At 44.9% G+C, this 23,995-nt stretch overlaps 1 protein-coding gene across 1 annotated transcript in view; it reads left to right on the forward strand.

Annotated features, from left to right (window-relative positions):
• Positions 1-22,087, forward strand: part of ermp1 (endoplasmic reticulum metallopeptidase 1) — a 22,689-nt gene extending 602 nt beyond the window's left edge. The window contains 16 exon segments of the mRNA XM_080510530.1: positions 2,125-2,200; positions 2,202-2,430; positions 5,489-5,616; positions 6,588-6,693; positions 7,157-7,303; positions 8,454-8,546; positions 11,102-11,314; positions 13,089-13,309; positions 15,124-15,298; positions 15,372-15,562; positions 15,647-15,799; positions 16,583-16,667; positions 17,297-17,414; positions 17,673-17,788; positions 18,637-18,800; positions 18,886-22,087. Of these exon segments, the coding sequence (XP_080366656.1) occupies positions 2,125-2,200; positions 2,202-2,430; positions 5,489-5,616; positions 6,588-6,693; positions 7,157-7,303; positions 8,454-8,546; positions 11,102-11,314; positions 13,089-13,309; positions 15,124-15,298; positions 15,372-15,562; positions 15,647-15,799; positions 16,583-16,667; positions 17,297-17,414; positions 17,673-17,788; positions 18,637-18,800; positions 18,886-19,104 (2,434 nt within the window). The 3' untranslated portion in view covers positions 19,105-22,087.
• Positions 22,088-23,995: the final 1,908 nt, after the last annotated feature.

A 23,995-nucleotide genomic window follows, 5' to 3' on the forward strand; every position in this document is an offset into this window, starting at 1 on the left:
CACCTGCACGTCTAACTCCACCTGCACCACCTCCACCACCTGCACGTCTAACTCCACCTGCACCACCTCCACCTGCACCACCTCCACCACCTGCACGTCTAACTCCACCTGCACCACATTCACCTGCACCACCTCCACCACCTCCAACTGCACGTCTAGCTCCACCTCCTGCACCACTTTTACCTTCACCACCCCCACCTGCACATCTACCTCCACCACTTTCACTTCCACCTTCACCTTCACTACCTCCACCTGCACACCTACCACTACCTCTACCTCCACCTGCACCACTTTTACCTTCACCAACTCCACCTGCACATCTACCTCCACCTTCACCAGTTTCACCTTCACCACCTACACCTGCATGTCTAACTCCACCTGCACCACCTACACCACCTGCACCAACTGCACCTGCACATCTACCTCCAACTGCACCACTTTCACCTTCACCACCTCCACCTGCACACCTACCACCACCTCCACCTCCACATTTAATTTCTCTGCCGTGGTCACTGTATAACAATAAACCTATTTTCTTCAATAATGCTCATCAAAAACTTAATCAAATTGTAGATTCGCTTCTTAGCAAAACATTATTTTAAGGTTATAAAGTAGATTACGCGGCGTCGTATACTGTTTCTAAGTTTTACTGCATACATTTGATTTAATCTGGCCAAAAATCATTTTATGAAAAGGAAATTAGCAAAAGTCGCTATTTTAATGTAACGTGTTACTTAAAACCCGCTTCTTACAAAATATACCTTAAATAAAAAATATAAATAGTGATACATAAGTAATAAACAATGAATCACTACATGCATTGATACTAAGTGAAGAATAATTCTAACATATAAACCTATAAAAGAAAGGAGGAAATACCAAAATGTTTCACTGCTCCGGTAGTCCTGCAGGTTATTGTTTATTTGCTAAACTATGAAGAATAAGACGGGTTTATGGTAAAATAAAGTTTATCAACATCACAAACTGTCAGAACAGATGTGAAACATAATGTGAAAAAAACCCCACAAAAAATCCAAAATAAACCTCTAAATACTTCTTAACAACTAATCTGACTATAATTAAACAAATGACTCTGGAACTTTGTCATAATGTGAAAAAAGAACAAAAAAATACTTTTTTTATTTCTGTAAAATAAATGTTTTTCAGGATTTGAGTAAAAAAAAAAAAAAACCTTCACTATACAACGTCAAATAATCTCATAAGTTGTTTAAAGAAAACAACCAAAAAACGTGCAAATCAACGACGCGGGAACCAGAAATCACCGCCGACCAATAGGCATTCATAAAAACACTCGTAACCAATGATGTTTAACGATAATAATACGGTAATTGTTGATTTCTAAGCGACGACGTTACATTTGGATGAATAATGTTTCGGAGTAATTAAATAAATCCAGAATGATAATAATCCGCTGGTCGATCCTGCTAAATCACATCCAGGCTCCGTTCAGTGTAAATGTCGTTTTCAGCATTTCAGTTGACAAAATGGGGAAGAAGAAAAAAAAAACTCCATAAATCCTGCGACGTGCGGAGATTAGAGAAGCCGGAGAGCCTGAGAGGAGGCGGCGCCCGGCGGCGCGGCTCCAGAAAGCAGCCGCCGCCGCCGCCGCCCAGCTGATTAGCGCTCTGAGCTTCTTTGGTCACAATCGTCGCTTTCAGGCTGGAAATCCAGATTTGAGTCCTAATCCAGAAAACGGCCCGTCGGAGGAACATCTGGAGACGCAGGAATCCAGCTCCGGCTTTTACCAATGCTATAAACGCCGTCGGCGCCACGTCCCCTACAGCGCCGCCGTCTTCCTCAGCTTTAAAAAAACGACGTATTGCTTGTAGCCTAGCAAGCGAGCTACAAACGGTTTTCTAGCCGGGGATCTTTTACGTTTGGCACGAGCGGGAGACCTCTCCAAGATGGCGGCGCTGTGGGGCACGTAGCGCCAACGGGCGGCGGACGGGCTGTGCGAAATACCACCGAGCCCCTGAAGGGCGGCGGTAGAGGCCCAGCAAGGGGGTGGTCATAATGTTGTGGCTGAACGACCCCTGTTGTTGTCCCTCCCCCCCCCCCCCCCCCCCCCCTCCTCCACCCCCCCCTCCCTCCTCCACCCCACAGGCGCCACCTGGAGCAGATCACCAGCGTGGGGCCGCGGCCGGTGGGCAGCCAGGAGAACGAGGTCCTGACGGTGGGCCTACCTGCTGGAGCAGATCCGGGGCATCCGGGCGGAGACGGCGGGGGGCCCCCACCAGCTGACGGTGGACGTGCAGCGCCCCACCGGGACCTTCTCCATCGACTTCCTGGGCGGCTTCACCAGCTACTACGACCGCATCACCAACATCGCCGTGCGGCTGGAGCCCAGGGGCGGAGCCAAGCACCTCATGCTCGCCAACTGCCACTTCGACACGGTGGCCAACAGTCCAGGTAGGGGGCGCTGCTCCACCCCAACCCCCCCCCCCCCCCCCCCCAGCTCTGTGTTTGACTAATCCGACCCGCTCGACTGTGGTTGCTATCGTCGCCATGGCAACCGCCAGGTCTGCGTGAACTTTTAAACAGTTTGGTTTAAGCTGCTGCCGCCGCTTTGTTACCTTGACGACGGCATCCAGACTGTTGCTGGTAGCGGACAGCATGTTATTATCACCATGGCAACCAATGAGGCCGGTCTTAACGAGCGTAAAACTCGTGTCCCATTGTTTTCGCCGTGGCGAGAAAAAACGCCATGACGCAATTTCTCTGCGCAGTTTGTTATTGTAACCACGGCAAAGAGTGTCCAGACTGTTGCCGGGAGTGGACAGCGTTTTATTATTGTGTTATTATCACCATGGCGACCAATGAGCCCGTCGGGACGGTTTCCCGTCGCCAGTCTTAACGAGTGTAAAACTCGTGTCCCCATTGTTTCCGGGCTGCAATTTCTCCGCGCAGTTTGTTATTGTAACCATGGCAACGGCCAAGCCGGTCTGAACGCGAACCGGGGAAATCGATACAATCGGACACCGTTGTCAGCTGATCGCCAAGATGACAAAACTCCTACAGGAGTTGTATTATTATAATAGTCACCATGGCAACCAGTAGGTCTGGTTGGGAGAAAAAAAAGCCGCCGGCGATACTGAAAGATGATCAAATGATACAACCGATGCCGTGAAAAGCGAAACGCCTGTAAACTGAGTGGTTGTTTCTGTCACCATGGCAACGGGGACGGTTCCTCGGGGCCGCAGGATGGTAAGTAAACATGAGATAATGTTGAGGAATTACGATGAATTTGAGATTTGTTCTAAATAACGGTGCTCTTTTCTCTTTAAAATAAAAACAAATTTTTAACCATATTGCATTTTTTAAAAAAAAATTTCTTTTAGATATTTGAGACGCTGCCATATTGAATTAGGAGGCTCCGTTAAACGTGACAACGAACGATTCCAAGTGGAAAAAGTCGAACTTTTGTTGCCATCCGTTTCCACGAGCGCAACTTTTTTTTTGAAAACTGCTCCCGAGGCTCGGTTTTCTGCCTCTCAAGTGGCTTTTCTCCACTTCCTGTCTCACTGTGAGGTGCAGAACGAGGTGCAGCCCGTTCGTTACGCTCCCGTTCTCCCACCGCGTCAACGGAATGTTTGAAATTCCACAAAAATCAAACACTTGGCGGCGGCGGATATGAAAATGTGTGTGTGTCTCTCTTCCTGGTCCATGCCTCTTGTGTGTGTGTGTGTGTGTGTGTGTGTGTGTGTGTGTGTGTGTGTGTGTGTGTGTGTGTGATCTCAGTAGCAGCCACCAAGCCGAAGTTTTCAAAAAGAGTTTTCTGTCGTTTCCATGGAGACATGAGTCGGAGCAGTTTTGAAAAATTCCACCTTGAGAGCTTTTTTTTTTTTTTTTTTTTTTTACAAAGTTGAATTTCCAGTGACTCAGACGGAGCCAGAGTTTTCAAAAAGTTGAGTTTTCTGCCGTTTCCATGGAGACTTGAGTCGGAGCAGTTTTGAAAAATTCCACCTTGAGAGCTTTTTTTTTTTTTTTTTTACAAAGTTGAATTTCCAGTGACTCAGACGGAGCCAGAGTTTTCAAAAAGTTGAGTTTTCTGCCGTTTCCATGGAGACTTGAGTCGGAGCAGTTTTGAAAAATTCCACCTTGAGAGCTTTTTTTTTTTTTTTTTTACAAAGTTGAATTTCCAGTGACTCAGACGGAGCCAGAGTTTTCAAAAAGTTGAGTTTTCTGCCGTTTCCATGGAGACTTGAGTCGGAGCAGTTTTGAAAAATTCCACCTTGAGAGCTTTTTTTTTTTTTTTTTTTACAAAGTTGAATTTCCAGTGACTCAGACGGAGCCAGAGTTTTCAAAAAGTTGAGTTTTCTGCCATTTCCATGGAGACTTGAGTCGGAGCAGTTTTGAAAAATTCCACCTTTTTTGTTTTGTTTTGGGTTTTTTTTTTTGCAAAGTTGCATTTCCAGTGACTCTGAGCATCATTGCCATGGAAACGGACTCCAAAAAACGCCTCAGTTCAACAAAAGTTTTGAAAAAAATGTAGGCGAATTAAAAACAACTGGAGCTGCAATAGAATCGAATTTATTTTAACCACCAGTTGCCATATTTGACTTCCCTTTTTTGAAAAATCCCGCTGCAGTAAAAGCGCCTCCTGCTCCTCCCACATCAGTCGTTTCTCCTCCCAAGTTGCCGGTTCAAAACCTGGGAGTGGCGTCGTCCTGTGAGCCGGTCCAGGATCAGGATTACGGCTCAGACGCTCTCTCTCTCTCTCTCTCTCTCTCTCTCTCTCTCCTCCTCGCCAACATCCTCCGTCCAGAAAGCCGGAGCACATGACGCCTCCGTTCCCCCCGTTTTCCTCGCCGCTAATCCTCCGCCGTCACATGCTCCGTTCACATGCTCCTTTCTTTTCCCCTCCTTTGTCGTCACGCCATCAAACGAGAGGTGGAAGTTTTTTTTTCTTCTTTTTTTTTTTTTTTTAAATCAGCTTGTGACATTCTTCACATGCTTCCACCTGTCGCTCCACCGCATTCCTGGAATTTGTCCTGGAATTTGTCCTGGAATTTGTCCTGGAGTTTGTCCTGGAATTTATCCTGGAGTTTGTCCTGGAGTTTGTCTTGAGGTATCGTCTCTGCGATCTGCAGTTTTCTTCATTCCCACACCCGACTCGGTGAACGACGAGCGTATCCTGGGGGCTCGTTTCCACGGCAACGGTGTTCTGCTCCACTGCATCCGTGAAGTTTAAAAAAAACATTTTTTTTTTTTTATAGCGACTCCCAAAGTGGAAAGAGTCTTTCAGTTCCCTCTGCTCATGCGACAGTAAACCAAGATGGCCGACCGTTTAAAATGAGGTACTACTTGCGTCGCTACGTGGACTAGCAAGCGCGCTTACGGACGCTTTGTGGATTTCCTAGCCTGGAGTCTTTGATCTTTATGTTTAGCCGGAGCGGGACACCTCTCCAAGATGGCGGCGCTGTCGGCGCGTCTCGTGTTTGATGTCTACGGTCTGACTGTCTTCCAGGCGCCAGCGACGACGCGGTGAGCTGCGCGGTGATGCTAGAAGTCCTCCACTCGCTGGCCAACCAGTCCTCGCCGCTTCAGCACGGCGTCGTCTTCCTCTTCAACGGCGCCGAGGAGAACGTGCTGCAGGTAGAGGACAAACGCCGGTTCGCTTGAGGCAAGGCAGCGGGGAAAAACTGGACGAAAGAAGAAACGCGTTAACAGAAAATCGGGGTTCTCAAACAACGTTTTAGTCCGATTCCATCTGGACTGATAAAATACTGCTTTGATAACCTTTGAATTCAAACCTTCAAAGGTTTTATTTGTTGTGACGCAGAGAATACGTGATGAAAACGTCCAGAAACTAAACAGTTCCTCCAGAAAGTGACTAGAATCTCAACATAAAGACAATTTTAATGAAACTTTCTGCTGTAAAATGTCCAGAAATCTCCTGTTGCATTCTGGGTGTTTTTTTTTTTTTTTACAAACTTCCCCTGACGCGCCGTCGCTATGAAGCTAGCGCTCGCGGCAGCGTCACTGATCTCTCAATTTCAGTCTTAGTTTTGTGTTGCATTGGAAGGAGGATTCATTAGTATACTATTAAACTAGAGCTACACTCGGTAGAGCGCCATTTAAACTAGAGCTACACTCGGTAGAGCGCCATTTAAACTAGAGCTACACTCGGTAGAGCGTCCTTTAAACTACAGCTACACTCGGTCGAGCGTAGACCTTCGCCAACGCCGCATTTTGTTTGTGTAACTGAGTTAGCATCACTAGCATGTTAGCCGGTCGGCTCATATCGATGCTAACTAGCCTGTCATAACTGTGGAACACTGAGCGTCTCCATGGCAACGTGACGCCATGAGGAGCCTCCCATCCGCTTTCTATGCAACGTTTTTTTTTTCAAATTTTTTTGTGGATTTATCTAGAAACGTTTAGTCGTCGACGTCAGAATAATATTCATGGCGGAGAGGTTGGATTTAATAAGTTGTACTTTTCCCTCTTCGTTTGGCGAAACGCCTTTACTTTGATTTGCTGTTGACCCTTTGATGTCGATCCTGGGTCTTTCAGGACGTCGGAGATGAAAGCGTGTGACACTGTGGCGTGGTGCTTGTTTGCAGGGCAGCCATGGCTTCATCACGCAGCACCCGTGGGCCAAGCAGGTCCGGGCCTTCATCAACCTGGAGGCCGCCGGCGTCGGCGGGAAGGAGGTGGTTTTCCAGACAGGTGCTCAACGCAAAACCTCGCTTTGTTCTCATTTTAAAAACCCGATCGTGACAAGTTGGGATTTCCAGCTGCGAATATAACAAATTACAAGGTAAAAAAAAAAAAATTCCTGTAAAAAGCACATTTGTAGGTAATTGAATTACAGGAATAAGCAGAAATTTACAAACTCCAAGGCTACAGGGCCCACCTTCAGTTTAGTAAATTTCTGTTTTATTCCCGTTAATTCCCATGGGAAGTTTCCAACTTTGAAAATTCCCAGAATCCTGCAACCCCCAGTCCCAACAACAACGACGAACAAAACCCTTCATGTAAATTAGAATTTCAATCCTTTTATCTCCAGTCAAAAACCAGATTTGAAACCATTCGGCTATAATAACTTCCAGGTTTTCACACAAAAAACAAAAAAAAAAACGACTCCACCTTTTTGCAGAGTGAGGAATGTTGAGCAGCTGCTGTGTTGCAGGTCCAGAGAACCCGTGGCTGGTCCAGGCCTACGTCCAGGCGGCCAAACACCCCTTCGCCTCCGTGGTCGGCCAGGAGGTCTTCCAGAGCGGCGTCATCCCCTCAGACACAGACTTCCGCATTTATAGAGACTATGGGAACATCCCAGGTGAGAACATGAGGACATGAGAGCATGAGGAGGAACGGTAGTGATTAAAAAAAAAAAAAAGAAGAAATAATGTGTTTGACCATCATGTATTTTATTATGTCGTTTCATGATTGACACGTCGCGATAAAGTCGTTTTGTTAAAGTTTAAATATAAAAAAGAAGCCGAGCCGGTGAGGTGCAGCGACCAGCCGTAACATTATGACCACAGTGTGACGTTATTCACTCATTCATTCACTCATTCATTCATTCATTCATTCATTCATCTGTGAGTGGAAACGTGAAAACACTTAGTTTCTTTCTTTACGCGATTTCAACCCTGCGCAGAGAAACGGCTTTTTAAGGGTTAACAAGCTTCATGCAGCTGATATGTGGGCGATGCGTTCAGGTGCATCACGTAACTCCGCCTTTTCTTTTTTTTTTTCTCATTAAACTCTTTTTCATCAAAATGCCGCAAACTTCCACTGTGGAATTTTGCTGTTGTGGCTTTTTGTCGTGACTAAAAATGATTTAAAAAAAAAAAAAAAAAACTATAATGGGCGGGGAAAAAAAGCTAAAAGAGCTTAAAAACGACAATAATAATAGTAATATTTTTTTTTTATTCTAATGTACTTTACATTTGGCGAGCAAAATCACAAATAAAAACATATTTAAAAAACTGAATAGAAAACAGATAAAAACACAATTATGACTAAAATTATTTTAAAAAAATGAGGGGTAAACCTGCACAGCTGCATTAATAAAAAAAGAAAAAAGGTAAAAAGCTCAAATGTACTGAAGAGAGAAAAAAAAAGCAAAAGTGGTAAAATCGGGTCCAAAAACAACTGAGAATGTGATGAAAATGTTCGTCATCTGAAATTCTGATTGGAACTTCATGAAATGTACGTTAAAAAAAACTGCACATGAAACTTTTGAAGCCGTTTAAGTCTTAATTTCTTTAACGTGTTTTGGTGTAAAGTGACAAACTGCTCATAATATTCTCCTTTTCATTTTGTGTTTCATTCAATTATTCAAGTTTCTAAATCTTTGGACACGAGAACTTAAAAACTTGTGGCTGAAGTTTAATGTAAAAAAAAAAAATTTTTTTTTTTTTTTTAAGAAAATCAAGAAGTGATTTAAGTTTGTTTTTGTTTTTCTTGTTTTATTTTGACAGGCATCGACCTGGCCTTCATCGAAAACGGTTTCATCTACCACACCAAGTACGACACGGCCAACAGGATCCTGACCGACTCCATACAGAGAGCCGGTAACACACACACACACACACACACACACACACACACACACACACACACACACACACACACACACACACACACTGGTCAGCAGACTAATGACTAATTTTGCGGTGCTGAGCAGAGAATCTGCTGAGTCAGCACTTAAAAACACGAGGCAGTTATATATATATATATATATATATATATATTAAATATATATATTAAAAATTCTTAGTTACACAACAAAATACTGACCCAGTATTTTAGATAATATTAATATTAATTCATATTTATATTAGATTGTAGTAATTTTCGTTTTTTTTGTGAAAATACAGACATTTTCATCACGTATCGTCTTGAGCCACAAAATGTTGTTTTAGAAGGTTATTATGGCTCAAGATGTTGTTTTTTACCACTCGAGGTGAACTAAAATGTTTGATATTCCTGAACTGACGACAATAAAAATGATCGTCCTCGAGAGTCACAGGCTTTGAATTTGAATCTATATTTTATTTAACCCTATTTTAAGAGTTTAACTTAAATTTAGTACTAAAAATATGCTTATTATGTGTTAAATTATTCATACGTTCAGATTTCTCTATTGAAATCAATGGGGTTAAAAAAAAATCCTTGAATCTTTTATTTGACTGATTTTATTTTATTCTGAAAGGAGCCATACTCCAAGTTTAATTTGAATATTAGAACATCAGATCCTAGGAGCTACATTCAGAATCTGCTGTGTCTGTGTGAGCTGGAGTGGCTCCGCCCCCCACACACACGTCCACCTATGGGGAAGATGGAGGAAGGACTTCCTCTCGTGGCGCCATGTGCCAGAGCAGAGCTGCCTGATTGTGGGAGGAGTCAAATGGGGGGGGAGGAGCCTACCTTGATTGTGATTGGCTGAAACCCCCGATGACATCATATAGGGTTTGATTTCTGATTGGCTGCTTGGAGCAACACACTTTTTAAACGCCGTTTCCTGTCCAGAATGTCTGGATCAAAACAAAACAACACGTTATTCTTTGAATATTTCCTTCCTGAAGAGTAACTGATAGCTGCAGTTTAACGTGAGTTTCCTCTGAACCTTCTGACATCAAACTGCCGGAGTCGTTCTGGCGACGCGACAAGAAAACTCCTCAGTCGGACCTAATTTCTCTCGTTCACTTTGGTTTGGTTGAAGTTCAGACTGAAGTCGCGGCTGAAAGACACGAAGACTGGAACAAGTAGAGCCTGTTCTCTGTTTACACTGTGGAAACAATGGAGCTGTGTGTGTGTGTGTGTGTGTGTGTGTGTGTGTGTGTCTGTGTGTCTGTGTGTGTGTGTGTGTGTGTGTGTGTGTGTGTGTGTGTGTGTGTGTGTCTCTGTGTGTATGTGTGTCTGTTTCTGTGTGTGTGTCTGTGTGTGGTGTGTGTGTTTCTGTTTCTGTGTGTGTGTGTGTGTGTGTGTCTGTTTCTGTGTGTGTGTGTGTGTGTGTGTGTGTGTGTGTGTGTGTGTGTGTGTGTGTCTGTTTCTGTGTGTGTGTGTGTGTCTCTGTGTGTCTGTGTGTGTGTGTGTGTGTGTCTGTGTGTGTATGTGTGTCTGTTTCTGTGTGTGTGTCTGTGTGTGGTGTGTGTGTTTCTGTTTCTGTGTGTGTGTGTGTGTGTGTGTCTGTTTCTGTGTGTGTGTGTGTCTGTTTCTGTGTGTGTGTGTGTGTGTGTGTGTGTGTGTGTGTGTCTGTTTCTGTGTGTGTGTGTGTGTGTCTCTGTGTGTCTGTGTGTGTGTGTCTGTTTCTGTGTGTCTCTGTGTGTGTCTCTGTGTGTGTGTGTCTCTCTGTGTATCTCTGTGTGTGTCTCTGTGTGTGTGTGTCTCTCTGTGTGTCTCTGTGTGTGTCTCTGTGTGTGTGTGTCTCTCTCTGTGTGTCTGTCTGTGTGTGTGTGTGTGTCTGTTTCTGTGTGTGTCTCTGTGTGTGTGTGTGTGTCTCTGTGAGTGTCTGTGTGTGTGCAACACCCAGCTGCAGTTCTATTCCATACCAATCCCACATGTAATCTGATTACTACTTCACATTCCATTGAGGATGTGCAGAGGGATTGGTGTGTACTCTACCAGTACTCCCCAGTACTCCCCAGTACTCACCTCTATACTTTATGTATATCTTTGTTGTTGTTGTTGTTGTTGTGGTAAAGTTTAGTTTCCCCCCGTTTCCATGGCGATGGTAGTCGGCGTGTTTCCAGTGGCTCTGAGCGCCGTTGTCACGGAAACCGACCCTAAAAACACAAAGAAAATGTTCAGTTTTCCCTCCAAACGACCGAAATCACACACCTTCATTTTAAAATCTCGTTAAATCTTTAGTAAAGAACAAATTATTCGTGTAAAAAAACTATAAAGGTGAAGAACATGATACACGTTTTTATAAACTATTGCCCTTTTCAGTCTTTGTTTCAATTCTGTTTCCTCACTTGTTTATTCCACTTCCTGTCGCCACTTCCTGTCGCCACTTCCTGTCGCCACTTCCTGTCGCCACTTCCTGTTGCCACTTCCTGTCGCCACTTCCCGTGTTCCTGGTTTCACTCTTCTTCTTCTTCTTCTCTCGCTCCCTTGTTTCCAGGCGACAACATCCTGGCGGTGCTGAAGTACCTGCTCACGTCGGAGAAGCTGGCCGACTCCTCCGAGTATCGCCACGGCAACATGGTGTTCTTCGACCTGCTGGGGGTGGTGGTGGTGGCGTACCCCGCCCGCGTCGGCACCATCCTCAACTACCTGGTGGCCACGGCCACCTTCCTCTACCTGGCCAGGAAGGCCTCGTTGCCGGGCAACGGAGGTACGCTTCTCTGTCTTCAGCCTCTCAGGTTCTCTTGTTACGGTGACTGTCAAAATAAAATTACCAAGTTGAATTGTTATTACGGTGATTGTCAAAATAAAACCACCAAGTTGGATTGTTATTACGGTGACTGTCAAAATAAAACCACCAAGTTGGATTGTTATTACGGTGACTGTCAAAATAAAACCACCAAGTTGGATTGTTATTACGGTGACTGTCAAAATAAAACCACCAAGTTGAATTATAACGGTGACTGTCAAAATAAAACCACCAAGTTGGATTGTTATTATGGTGACTGTCAAAATAAAACCACCAAGTTGGATTGTTATTACGGTGACTGTCAAAATAAAACCACCAAGTTGATGTATTATTATAGTGACTGTCAAAATAAAACTACCAAGTTGGATTGTTATTACGGCGACTGTCAAAATAAAACCACCAAGTTGGATTCTTATTACGGTGACTGTCAAAATAAAACCACCAAGTTGGATTGTTATTATGGTGATTGTCAAAATAAAACCACCAAGTTGGATTGTTACGGTGACTGTCAAAATAAAACCACCAAGTTGGATTGTTATTATGGTGACTGTCAAAATAAAACCACCAAGTTGGATTGTTATTACGGTGACTGTCAAAATAAAACCACCAAGTTGGATTGTTATTACGGTGACTGTCAAAATAAAACCACCAAGTTGATGTATTATTATAGTGACTGTCAAAATAAAACTACCAAGTTGGATTGTTATTACGGTGACTGTCAAAATAAAACCACCAAGTTGGATTCTTATTACGGTGACTGTCAAAATAAAACCACCAAGTTGGATTGTTATTATGGTGACTGTCAAAATAAAACCACCAAGTTGGATTGTTATTACGGTGACTGTCAAAATAAAACCACCAAGTTGGATTGTTGTTACAGTGACTGTCAAAATAAAACTACGAAGTTGGATTGTTATTACGGCGACTGTCAAAATAAAACCACCAAGTTGGATTGTTGTTACAGTGACTGTCAAAATAAAACTACGAAGTTGGATTGTTATTACGGTGACTGTCAAAATAAAACCACCAAGTTGGATTGTTATTATAGTGACTGTCAAAATAAAACTACCAAGTTGGATTGTTATTACGGTGACTGTCAAAATAAAACCACCAAGTTGGATTGTTATTACGGTGATTGTCAAAATAAAACCACCAAGTTGGATTGTTATTACGGCGACTGTCAAAATAAAGCCACCAAGTTGGATTGTTATTACAGTGACTGTCAAAATAAAACTACCAAGTTGGATTGTTATTACAGTGACTGTCAAAATAAAACCACCAAGTTGGATTGTTATTACGCTGACTGTCAAAATAAAACTACCAAGTGGGATTGTTATTATGGTGACTTATCACAATAAAACTACCAACTTGCATTGTTTTAATGGTGACTGTCAAAATAAAACTACCAAGTTGGATTGTTATTACGGTGACTGTCAAAATAAAACCACCAAGTTGGATTGTTATTACGGTGACTGTCAAAATAAAACCACCAAGTTGGATTCTTATTATGGTGACTGTCAAAATAAAACTACCAAGTTGAATTATTACAGTGACTGTCAAAATAAAACTACCAAGTTGGATTGTTATTACGGTGACTGTCACAATAAGAGTCCAGGAGAACACGACCTTCTCAGGCCTTCCCTCTGTGTTCTCTGAGACGTTGACCATTCTCTTGGCGTCCTGTCGGCCATCTTGGCGCCTCTCACCCGGCTCCTGTCTTGCTCTTGTACCACAGGGGGGCGCTACGTGCGTCAGCTAGCATGCGCGACGGGCGTGGCGGTGCTGAGCTGGTTCGTCACGCTGCTGTCGGTGCTGATCGTGGCGCTGCTCGTCACGCTGCTGGGCCGCTCCATGTTCTGGTACAACCACTTCTACGCCGCCGTGTGTCTGTACGGCGCGGCGGCCGCCGGCAAGATGGTGCTCGTCCACACGCTGGCCAAGAACCTGTACTACGGGGTGAGTGACCTGGCGGCGGCGTGGCGTGGCGGCGCGGCGGGGAAACTGGTAGAACCAGTTTGGCCTTCCTCGAATTGAGATTTCAGTTTGTTTTCACTTCGTCAATGTTGATTGACCTTTGACCCTGATTACATCACTACGTTAATGTCTCTCGCTCTCTCGCTCTCTCGCTCTCTCGCTCTCTCACTCACTCACTCACTCACTCACTCTCTCTCACATGGTCACTCTTACTCGCTCTCTCACTCACGCTCTCTCTCACTCTCACATGCTCACTCTTACTCGCTCTCTCACTCTCTCACTCGTTCACTCACTCTCTCTCTCACATGGTCACTCACTCTCTCACGCTCTCTCACTCTCACATGCTCACTCTTACTCGCTCTCTCACTCACTCACTCTCTCACTCTTACTCTCTCTCTCACTCGCTCACTCCCTCACGCTCTCTCTCACTCTCTCTCTCTCACTCACTCACATGCTCACTCATACTTGCTCTCTCACTCTCCCACTCACTCTCTTACTCACTCTTACTCGCTCTCTCGCTCTCTCTCACTCTCACTCTTACTCTCACTCGCTCACTCGCTCACTCACTCACGCTCTCTCTCACTCTCTCACACTCTCTCACTCACTCACGCTCTCTCTCGCTCACATGCTCACTCATACTTGCTCTCTCACTCTCCCACTCACTCTCACTCACTCTTACTCACTCTTACTCACGCTCACTCGCTCACTCTCTCACTCTCTCACTCTTACTCGCTCTCTCACTCACACGCTCACTCACTCACTCACTCACTCACTCACTCACTCACTCACTCACAGTGACCTTTGACCCTGATTACCTCACTACATTAATGGGGCTCAATCTCCACGCTTCTCTTTGATGCACAACAAAACCAAAACCTTTCAACCCTCCGAGGCTCGAGTGACGTTTCAGAACAGGAAGCTGCCGGTGTCACAATGAAGAGGAACTTCCTGTTGTGGGAAGAGGAAAACCTCACTTTATATTGTTGGACGGCCTCGTTTCCACGGCAGGAGCCGCGCCTGAATCTAGCCATTTAAAAAAAAAAAACACAACAACAAAAAAATAAAAATAGAGAATCTGCGTTTCCCGCGGTAAATGCATGATAGTGTGAATGCTGCTGGCAAACTAATGCTTTGTCCTGCCGGCCCGTCTCTGGTCTGAGTGAGAGTTTAAACTTTTTCAACTGTTTAAGTTGTGCAACTTTTTGAAACTTGTGCAATTTTTTTGATAATTGTGCAACTTTTCGAAAATTGTGCAACTTTTTGAAAATTGTGCAACCTTTTGATAATCGTGCAACTTTTTGAAACTTGTGCAATTTTTTCGAAAATTGTGCAACTTTTTGAAAATTGTGCAGCTTTTTGAAAATTGTGCAACCTTTTGATAATCGTGCAACTTTTTGAAAATTGTGCAACTTTTCGAAAATTGTGCAACTTTTCGGAACTCGTGCAACTTTTTCGAAACTCGTGCAACTTTTTCAAAACTTGTGCAACTTTTTGAAACTTTCTTTTATCAACTTTGTTTTAAACCCTCAGCTTTAAACTTTTCTCAAACATTTCATCTGTGCTCTTCACCCTCTTCTTCAGTTTGAAAAAGTCTCCAACCGTTGAAAAAGTGTCAAACAAATCTAAACCCTTCATGAAAGGTTTAGGGTTAGTAATTGGGTTAGTTAATTATAGTAATAATTAACCGTCCCTGAACTTAGTCATTTAAAAAACCCCCAACAAAACCAAACAAGCGGCCTGCTGTCCTGTTGTCTGAGTGGTGTCTGACCCGGCTCTCTGTCGCCCCCCGGTGGCAGGGCGTGCGCCTGGTGGAGCTGGGCGACCTGTTCCTGGACGTCAGCCTGCTGCTGTGGTGCTGCAGCCTGGTGTGGCTCACCCAGCGGGGGCTCTGCTCCGCCTACGTGCCCATGCTGATGGTGGCCTTCCCGCTGGCCGCCAGGCTGCTGCTCGCCACCGAGTTCAGACACCGAGGTGAGCCGAGCCGGGCCGAACCGGGCCGAGCCGAGCCGCCGTCTCACCGCTGCGTCTGTCTCTCGCGCTGCAGGGGCGTCGGTGAAGTACAGCGTCCTCTACCTGCTGGGCCTGGCGCTGCCGTACCTCCACTTCATGTTCCTCATCTGGGTGGTGTTCGAGATCTTCACGCCCATCATGGGCCGCAGCGGCACCGAGATCCCCCCCGAGGTGGTGATGGCCTCCCTGGTTACCCTGGCAACCATCTTCCTCTCCTCCTTCTTCGTGAGTAGTCGCGGCAGGTCTCTCTGTCCTCCGTGTGTGTGTGTGGGTTTTTCACAATAAAAGCGAGCGTGTCTCCGGTCCCAGCTGCACTTCCTGTACCTGGCCCGGAGCACCAGGTGGGTCCTGGTGGGCCTCGGCTCCGCCTTCCTGCTCGTGTTCCTGCTGGTGGCCTGCGGAGTCTTCTTCCCTTATTCTGGAGGTCTGGAGAGTCCCAGACCCAAGAGGGTCTTCATCCAGGTGCTCTCTCTCTCTCTCTCTGACTCCCTCACTCACTCACTCTTTCTCTCTCTCGCTCGCTCACTCGCTTACTCGCTCACTCACTCTCTCTCTCTCTCTTGCTCGCTCGCTCACTCACTCACTCACTCACTCACTCACTCACTCACTCACTCACTCACTCACTCACTCACTCACTCACTCACTCACTCACTCTTTCTCTCTCTTGCTCTCTCGCTCTCTCTTACTCGCTCTCTCTTACTCGCTCACTCTTTCTCTTTCTCTCTCTCTCTCGCTCTGTCTCTCACTCTCTCTCTATCTTGCTCACTCACTCACTCTCTCGCTTGCTCTCTCGCTCTCTCTCTCTCTCTCTCTCTCACTCACTCTCGCTCGCTCTCTCTCACTCTCTCGCGCGCTCTCTCTCTCACTCTATCTCTCTCTCGCTCTCTCTCTCGCTCGCGCTCACACTCACTCTGTCACTCTATCTCACTCTCTCTCTATCTCACTCTCTCGCTCGCGCTCACACTCACTCTGTCACTCTATCTCACTCTCTCTCTATCTCACTCGCTCGCTCGCGCTCACACTCACTCTGTCACTCTATCTCACTCTCTCTCTATCTCACTCGCTCGCTCTCACTCTATCTCACTCTCTCGCTCGCTCTCACTCTCTCTCGCTCGCTCTCTCTCGCTCACTCTCTCTCTCGCTCGCTCTTCCTCACTCACTCACTCACTCACTCACTCTCTCTCTCACTCTCGCTCATAGAAATGCTTTGATGTTGACAGTCGTGATGTTCTCTCTCTCCTGCAGCACACGACTCGTACCTTCCACGACCTGCAGGGGGCGGTGGAGAGCCAGGACTCTGGGCTCTGGATCAACAGCTTCGACTTCACAGGTTCAAAACTCTGACGTGGAATTAAAACATCGACATGAGGAGATTCTTTTGTTTTGATATTCTAACAAACCAATAATTAATAATTTTGTCTATTTTAAATGTAATAGAACCAGGATTGTAATGACTTCCTGTACTGTAACAGGACATTTGAGCCAATATTGCTATTACATTATTATTATTATTATTATTATTATTATTATTATTACACTACAGGTAATAATGTAATAATTTGATTTGAGATTTTAATTTGGAATTTCTCTTCATGTCTCCTGATGGTTCTGATGATTTTTATTGGTTTTGTTTTGTTGTGCGATAATAAAATAATTTGATTTAACTTTTCTTTTCCACATATTTTAACACAGATTACAATACAAATCAGATATTGAATTAAATAGTCATGTGTATATATATATTTATTTCAGGAATGTGACATTTCGAACATTTATCTAAGTATATCCACACACACACCGTAATATATACACACTTTGTGATGATTTAAATGATAATTTATGGAACTATAGATGTGTAAAATATAGAATCTGCTTAGGAATACATATAAACATAATTTCTGTTGTTGGAATTTTCAATGTAAATGTTTGTTTTTACATTTCTGTGTTTGTTTGTTGCAGCCATGCAGCACATCACGCCCCACATCCCAGAGATCAACGACAGCGTGAGGACGCGCTGCCGGGAGGACCGTCCGTTCTGCGGGTTCCCCTGGTTCCTGCCCGTCAAGTTCCTCAGCAAGTGAGCGAAGCAGCGGCGCAACTTTACTGATATCATGTGTTTTATCCTCTCTTTTTAAAATTTTTTTTCTTTAAATGGCTTTATTGCCGTCTTTTAAAGAGCGACAGCTCGTCACGTATTTTAGTTTAACAGCCACGCCAGCGTGTTTTTCTTGCTGGTTGTTTTCAGCTCCTCCCTGTCGCTTCGTCAGTTTTTGTTGTTGTTGTTTTGTTTTGAACGTTGTAAGAAGTGTTTCCTGTCCTGCTGGTGTTTGTGCAGGAAGAACTGGTACCTTCCCGCCCCGGAGGTTTCTCCCAGCTCGCCGCTGGAGTTCAGCCTGCTGTCCCGGGAGGACACGGCCTGGGGGACGGTCAGAATGACCTTCAGGGTCAAAGGTCAGCAGCCTCTTCCACTACCGTAATACTCAGACTAGAAGCCGCTTTTTTTTTTTTACTGGATCTGAACCTGCGGCTGAAACGATCAGTTTAAGGAGACATTGATGATGCGTTCAGGAGCATCACGTAACTCTGAAATGCTGCGCTCTTTACTGGAACTCACTTGTCTCTCACTCTCTTTCTCTCCCTCTCTGGCTCTCTTTTTCTGTCCTCGCTCTCTATTTCTTTCTCTCTCTCTCCTGCTCTCTTTCTCTTTCTCCCGCTCTCGCTCCCTCTCTCTCTCTCGCTCCCTCTTTCTTTCTCTCCTTCTCTTTCTCTCACTTTCTTTCTCTCACTTTCTTTCTCTCGCTCTCTCTCTCTCGCTCTCTCTTTCTCTTTCTCTCGCTCCCTCTCTCTCTCTCGCTCTCTCTTTCTCTTTCTCTCGCTCCCTCTCTTTCTCCCGCTCTCTCTTTCTCTTTCTCTCGCTCCCTCTCTTTCTCCCGCTCTCTCTTTCTCTCGCTCCCTCTTGCTCTCTCTTTCTCTCGCTCCCTCTCTCTTTCTCCTGCTCTCTCTCTCTCTCTCTCTCTCTCTCTCTCTCTCTCTCTCGTTCCTGTTACTTTGCATCGTCAGCAGATTTTTCTTTGTTTTTAAATGTGGTGGGCGTGGCTTATTGAGGTTTGGTCAATGGTCTGGAAATGATGGCCTTCTGGTGTGTGTGTGTGTGTGTGTGTGTGTGTGTGTGTGTGTGTGTGTGTGTGTGTGTGTGTGTGTGTGTGTGTGTGTGTGTGTGTGTGTGTGTGTGTGTGTGTGTGTGTGTGTGTGTGTGTGTGTGTGTGTGCGTGCGTGCGCCCCCCCCCTCTCTCTCTCAGGCCCCAGCCACATGTCTCTGTACCTGTTGCCCCACCGAGGCTCCGCCCTCTCCTCGTGGTCGCTGGGCGACGGGACGCCGCGGTTCGACCTGAGCGGGGAATACTTCGTGTTCTACTCCCACGGCCTGGACGCCCCCGCCTGGACCTTCTGGTTCGAGATCCGGGTACGAGTCTCTCAGGTGTCAGGTGAGCGCCCCCCCCCCCCCCCTGGCGGGCCGTCGCTCACCGGCTCCTTTTCGTCCCCCGCAGCCTCCGGCGGACCCCGACCCCGCTGACCCCGCCCCCGACCCCCCCGACCCTGACTCCGCCCCCGCCGGGCCCGAGGGCATCGTCTCCGTCGCCGTCTCCGCCCACTATTTCTCCGGGGAGAACCGGAGGACTGCTCAGCTGGAGGAAATCCTCCGCAGGTTCCCCCCGTGGGCGTTCCCCTCGTGCTGGGTCAGCACCTACCACATGTACCGCTACTGAGGGGGAGGGGGGGGAGGCCACGCCCACTCGCCCCCCCACCACCACCACCCAGGAACAATGCTGAGGCCCGGACCTGCTGCCTTCTCTCTGACACACACACACACACACAGACCCCCCATCACTGTGTCGGGAGGCGAGCGAGAGAAACCGCGGGGGTTCTGTTTGTTTTCTACTCGATCCTTTGATCTTTTGATCTTTTGTGCCTTTGCTTTACTCAAACTCTCCTCTTCCTCCTCCTCTTCCTCACACGCTTCCTGTATGATGAGCATCGCATGCCCCTCGGACGCCCCCCCTCTCCCCCCTCCCCCGAAGGTCCAACAGCGATCTCTTCACATCCCCGACGGGAACATCTGGAGTCGGTCCAGCTGCTCGGCTTTGAACTGGAAGCTTTAACACTCTTCATCAACCTGCACTGAGTAGCGACCTTGTGTTCAAAAATTTTGCCCCGGGTCGGGACTCGCAGGCTTTTCCCGGCGTTGGTCTTACGGTCTCGGCAGCCTTCCTCTGTTCGTCAAGTGAAAGAGCAGCGGGGACGCCCGACGGGGAGGACACCCTGCGAGTCCAGACTGAGGGAAAAAAAATATTTATTAAATTCCACCAGTTCAGTTGAGTTTGATTTCACAAGGAGTTTCATTCCGATGCCACTGTAGAGACTTCTCCCCGCCACTGGCCTTATTTTTGCCCTCAGTTTACGCTTGCAGGCTCACTTGGTTCTCGTCCAAGTCCTGCGAGGTTTTTATATGTAACGACTGAGCACCACTGCAGCTACGTCATGGGATAAAAGTTGTGTGTTTTACAGTGAACGGCAACAGAATGAGCCTGCCAGTCCTCACGGAGGGCAAACAAAACCCCTGTGTTACAGACAGGTCTCCTGCCAGTCCAGAACGAGGGTGAAACCCCCTCCTCCTATTCTGTTATAAAACCTTCCTAAAGTGACAGGAGTAGAAGTTGCTCTTTATCAGGTGGGGTTTGTGTTGCCCTCAGTATGGACTTGCAGGCCCACATGTTTTTTTTTTTTTTTTTTTTCAATTTTAACGTTGGAGGCGGCGTCCGACAGATTCTCCCACGACTCTAGTTTTCTTTTTATGCACAAGTCGTGGAGTCGAGCTTCACGGTCAGTTTCATCTCCTGGGAAACGGCCGGATCGGAGAAAAATGACATTTTAGCCTAAAAACACAAACGACTTTGTTTAACTGCTTCATAAAAATTTTTTTTTTTTTTGCACTTTTATAAAATCAAAACAAGCTGGACGATCGTCGACACGTCTGCAGCTTCAGGAGAATCGTAAAGCGGCACGAGTTCCTTTTTAGTTCCCGAGAAGAAATAATGATAAATATATAAGCAAAGGTTTAAACTCGTCATTATTTTATTAGAACATTTAGATTAGAGATGATTTTATTGAAATGATAAAAGACGCTTGAGTGCAGAAATATAGCATTTACACAAAATATCATTAATTTAATAAATAATACACTTTACCCATTAAAGATCTTATTAATGAAAAAAAATAAAATGGCTTTTTTCATAACGAGAACGACTTTTCTGAGGAAACGGCCGGAAGTTCATTTCCTCCGATGGTTTTTATGCAGAAACGCTTCGTTTCCTACTCAGAGTCTATTTGGAACAAAAAAAAGCTTTATTAACGACGCAAATTCTTATTTTTCTAATTTTTTTTGTTTTTTGTTTTTTTGGGTCGAGTTGCGTAACGTTTAACGGAGAGTTCTATTTATATCTGCTGTAACGCGACGCATCGTTTCAAGTGTTTGACGTTAAATTGAAGAGGCTGCGAAACGTCTCGTCAAGCCCCGCCCCCAAAGCCCCGCCCCCAAAAATACAAACCCACTTTGACATCAACCACAGACTCTTAAGACTCGTTAGTTACCGTTGTCGTCTTCCGCTGTAACATCTTGTGAGACGTTTGTCACTCCAGCGGCTCAGAATGCTAAGCTAACAACAAAAAGTGTCGACGTCAAAACGGAAACTTTACCTATTGTGTTAAAAAAGAAAAAAAGTTCCAGTAGACTGCATTTTTTTAAACTAATGTGAATAATTGAAGCTCGTCGGGCAGAACAGAGGAAGTTTATTCACAAGACTAATTACATTTTTATTTTTTTCAAGGCAATACCATGTTTGTTCACCTGGTGGCAGCAGTGAGTCGGTGTTCATCAGTTTGATAGTAAAAGTTTAAGAGTTCAGTGCTCTTAAGTTCAAATCTAACTTCGAGGAAATCCGTACAGGAAGTCGTGAGACGACTCACTGCGCCGTCTAGTGGTACGGAGTGGTACTGCAAGGCTGACGTACGGCTCGCGGTTGAACTTCGCTGGACGGCTCCGTCACCATATTTCCGTTTAGGTCGATTTTTTTTGACGGACAAACTAACTTTAGCATCTTCTGCTACCAACGCTTTTGTTTGACGTCGAACGGAAGAGTTTAATAGAAAAGTACGAATCCGAGAAAGTGAAGAAATAAGACGTCCTTAAACCCAAAACTTCTCCCGATGAGTTAGACGACACTTTTCCTTGGCTAGCTTCCAGGCTAACTTCTTTAGCGTCCGTCTCGGCCTCCATCAAACCTTTATTTTGTAGGAATCTGAAGGCGACGTCTCGTCCGCCTCAGTGTGGCGCCACCTGGAGTTCAAACTGTACCAAAACACGTTTTCGACGCACTTTCAGGGCAACGAGTCGTCGGAGAGAGACGACGCGGCTTCGTGTTTACGGGCGAGGGATCGTTCTCGTCGTGTTGGGAGACGAAAACGATCTGGGAGTCGCACTGTTCACGTTTCTTTGTTTCTAATTTAAAGTGTTTTTTAAAGTTTGTTCTCTCCGCCGGTTCACGTTTTCCTGCGGAGGAAGTGAAGCGACGGGAGGTTTGGGATTATCGATCTGAGCAACAGGGTTTCTGACGGCAGGAGGATTTTACTTTATGCAAAAAAAACTGCTGGAATTAATTTTAACACTTGTACAGATTAAAATGCTTCCTTACATTCACGGCGTGGCTTCGCCTCTGTTCCGTCTTTTTACCGGGGAGGGAAAACGACGCCGAGTCGTTTTCTCTGAGGAAAGTGAAAACGTGACGTATAATCCCGTCGACATGAAGAAAATCCTTTGATCTCAGTTCTGAAGATTTTCTCAGAATTTGAACTTTGATCTCAGAATAAGTAAAAAAAATAAATCTGAATTGAGATCAGGATTCTAAGAATTTGGCCTTTGTCACAATCTCAAAATTCAGATTTTTTTTTACCCCAGAATTCAGATTTTAATCTCAGAATATGAGATTAATCCTCGGAATCCCAATTTCAGGAGAATTTAGTGATTCAAACCGTAATCTGATATTTCTGACCTCAATCCACCAATAAGTCTCTAAATTCAGATTTTGTTTTTTTTACCCAAGAATTCAGGATTCAAACTTTTAAGCCCAGAATTCAATTATTTCAGAACTTTTTCCATCAGTAGTTGAACTTCAAAGTCTGAATTTTAAGGGGGAAAAAATAAATGAACTCAAAATGTGTTTTTGTATTTTTAACAAACTTATATTTACAGACATATAAAAATTGATATATGAATAAAATAAAACTTCACAGTAGACAATTTTAGTTTGAACAACTAAACATCCTGAAACTAAAAATATATATTTTTTTGCTTCAGCAGCTAATTTGAGTATTTTTATTTCTTTTTCACGGACTTTTAGCAATTTTATGCATCTTGACTATTTTAGCAGTTTATAGTTGTTTGAGCATTTCCTAAAGTTCATTTTTATTAATTTTTTTGGGAGTAATTTGACCTATTTCAGTAATTCGAAAAAACACTTTTCTGTGCGTCCAGAGGAAAAACCTCCTGGATGAAGTTTCTCTGCAGGAAAACAACAAACACTACGATTCCACAGCCAAATCTACAGTTTTAAAAATAATTTATTGGGTTTTTTTTTTTTTTTTTTATGTACAAGGAAAAAAAAAAATGAAGTAGAAAAAAAAAAACCCAAACATGAGTAGAAAAAGGCAAATGTACAAGAGAGTCTCTTTACACTGCATTGAGGAGGTTTTCTGCCCCAGACAGAAAAGGGGCGGGGCAATACTTGGAAACTGTACATGGGGGGGCGGGGCCACCGCCGACGGGACCACCAGTACCACGAGACGAGACAGCTGGAATTTCATTTCCCGAGGAAAGTAAGTGTGTGTGTGTGTGTGTGTGTTGAGTCGAAGGCCTCTGGACGTTAAAGTCTTTGGTTTCCGTGAATCCGTGACAGAAACTCGTCTTCTGCAACATGATTTGTGTTTCTCTGAGAGCGGAGCGAAGAAAGGAAAATAAAGCTGAGTAACATTTCAATGCATTGCACAATTTAATACTGACGTAATCCGAGACATAATCCAAGACGTAATCCGAGATGGAATCTGAGACATAATCTGAGACAATCCGAGACTTAATCCAAGACATAATCTCAGATTTAATCCGAGACGTAATCTGAGGCTTAATCCGAGATGGAATCTGAGACATAATCCGAGACTTAATCCAAGACATAATCTCAGATTTAATCCGAGACGTAATCTGAGACTTAATCCGAGATGGAATCTGAGACATAATCCGAGACAATCCGAGACTTAATCCAAGACATAATCTGAGACTTAATCTGAGACAATCAGAGACTTAATCTGAGACGTAATCTGAGACAATCCAAGACTTAATTCGAGATGGAATCTGAGACATAATCTGAGACAATCCGAGACTTAATCCAAGATGGAATCTGAGACATAATCTGAGACAATCCGAGACTTAATCCAAGACATAATCTGAGACAATCCGAGACTTAATCTGAGACGTAATCCGACACGTAATCTGAGACTTAATCCGAGACGTAATCTGAGACAATCCGAGATGGAATCTGAGACATAATCTGA

Source organism: Blennius ocellaris (assembly GCF_963422515.1).
Source record: "Blennius ocellaris genome assembly, chromosome: 15".
NCBI classification, from domain to species: Eukaryota; Metazoa; Chordata; class Actinopteri; order Blenniiformes; family Blenniidae; genus Blennius; species Blennius ocellaris.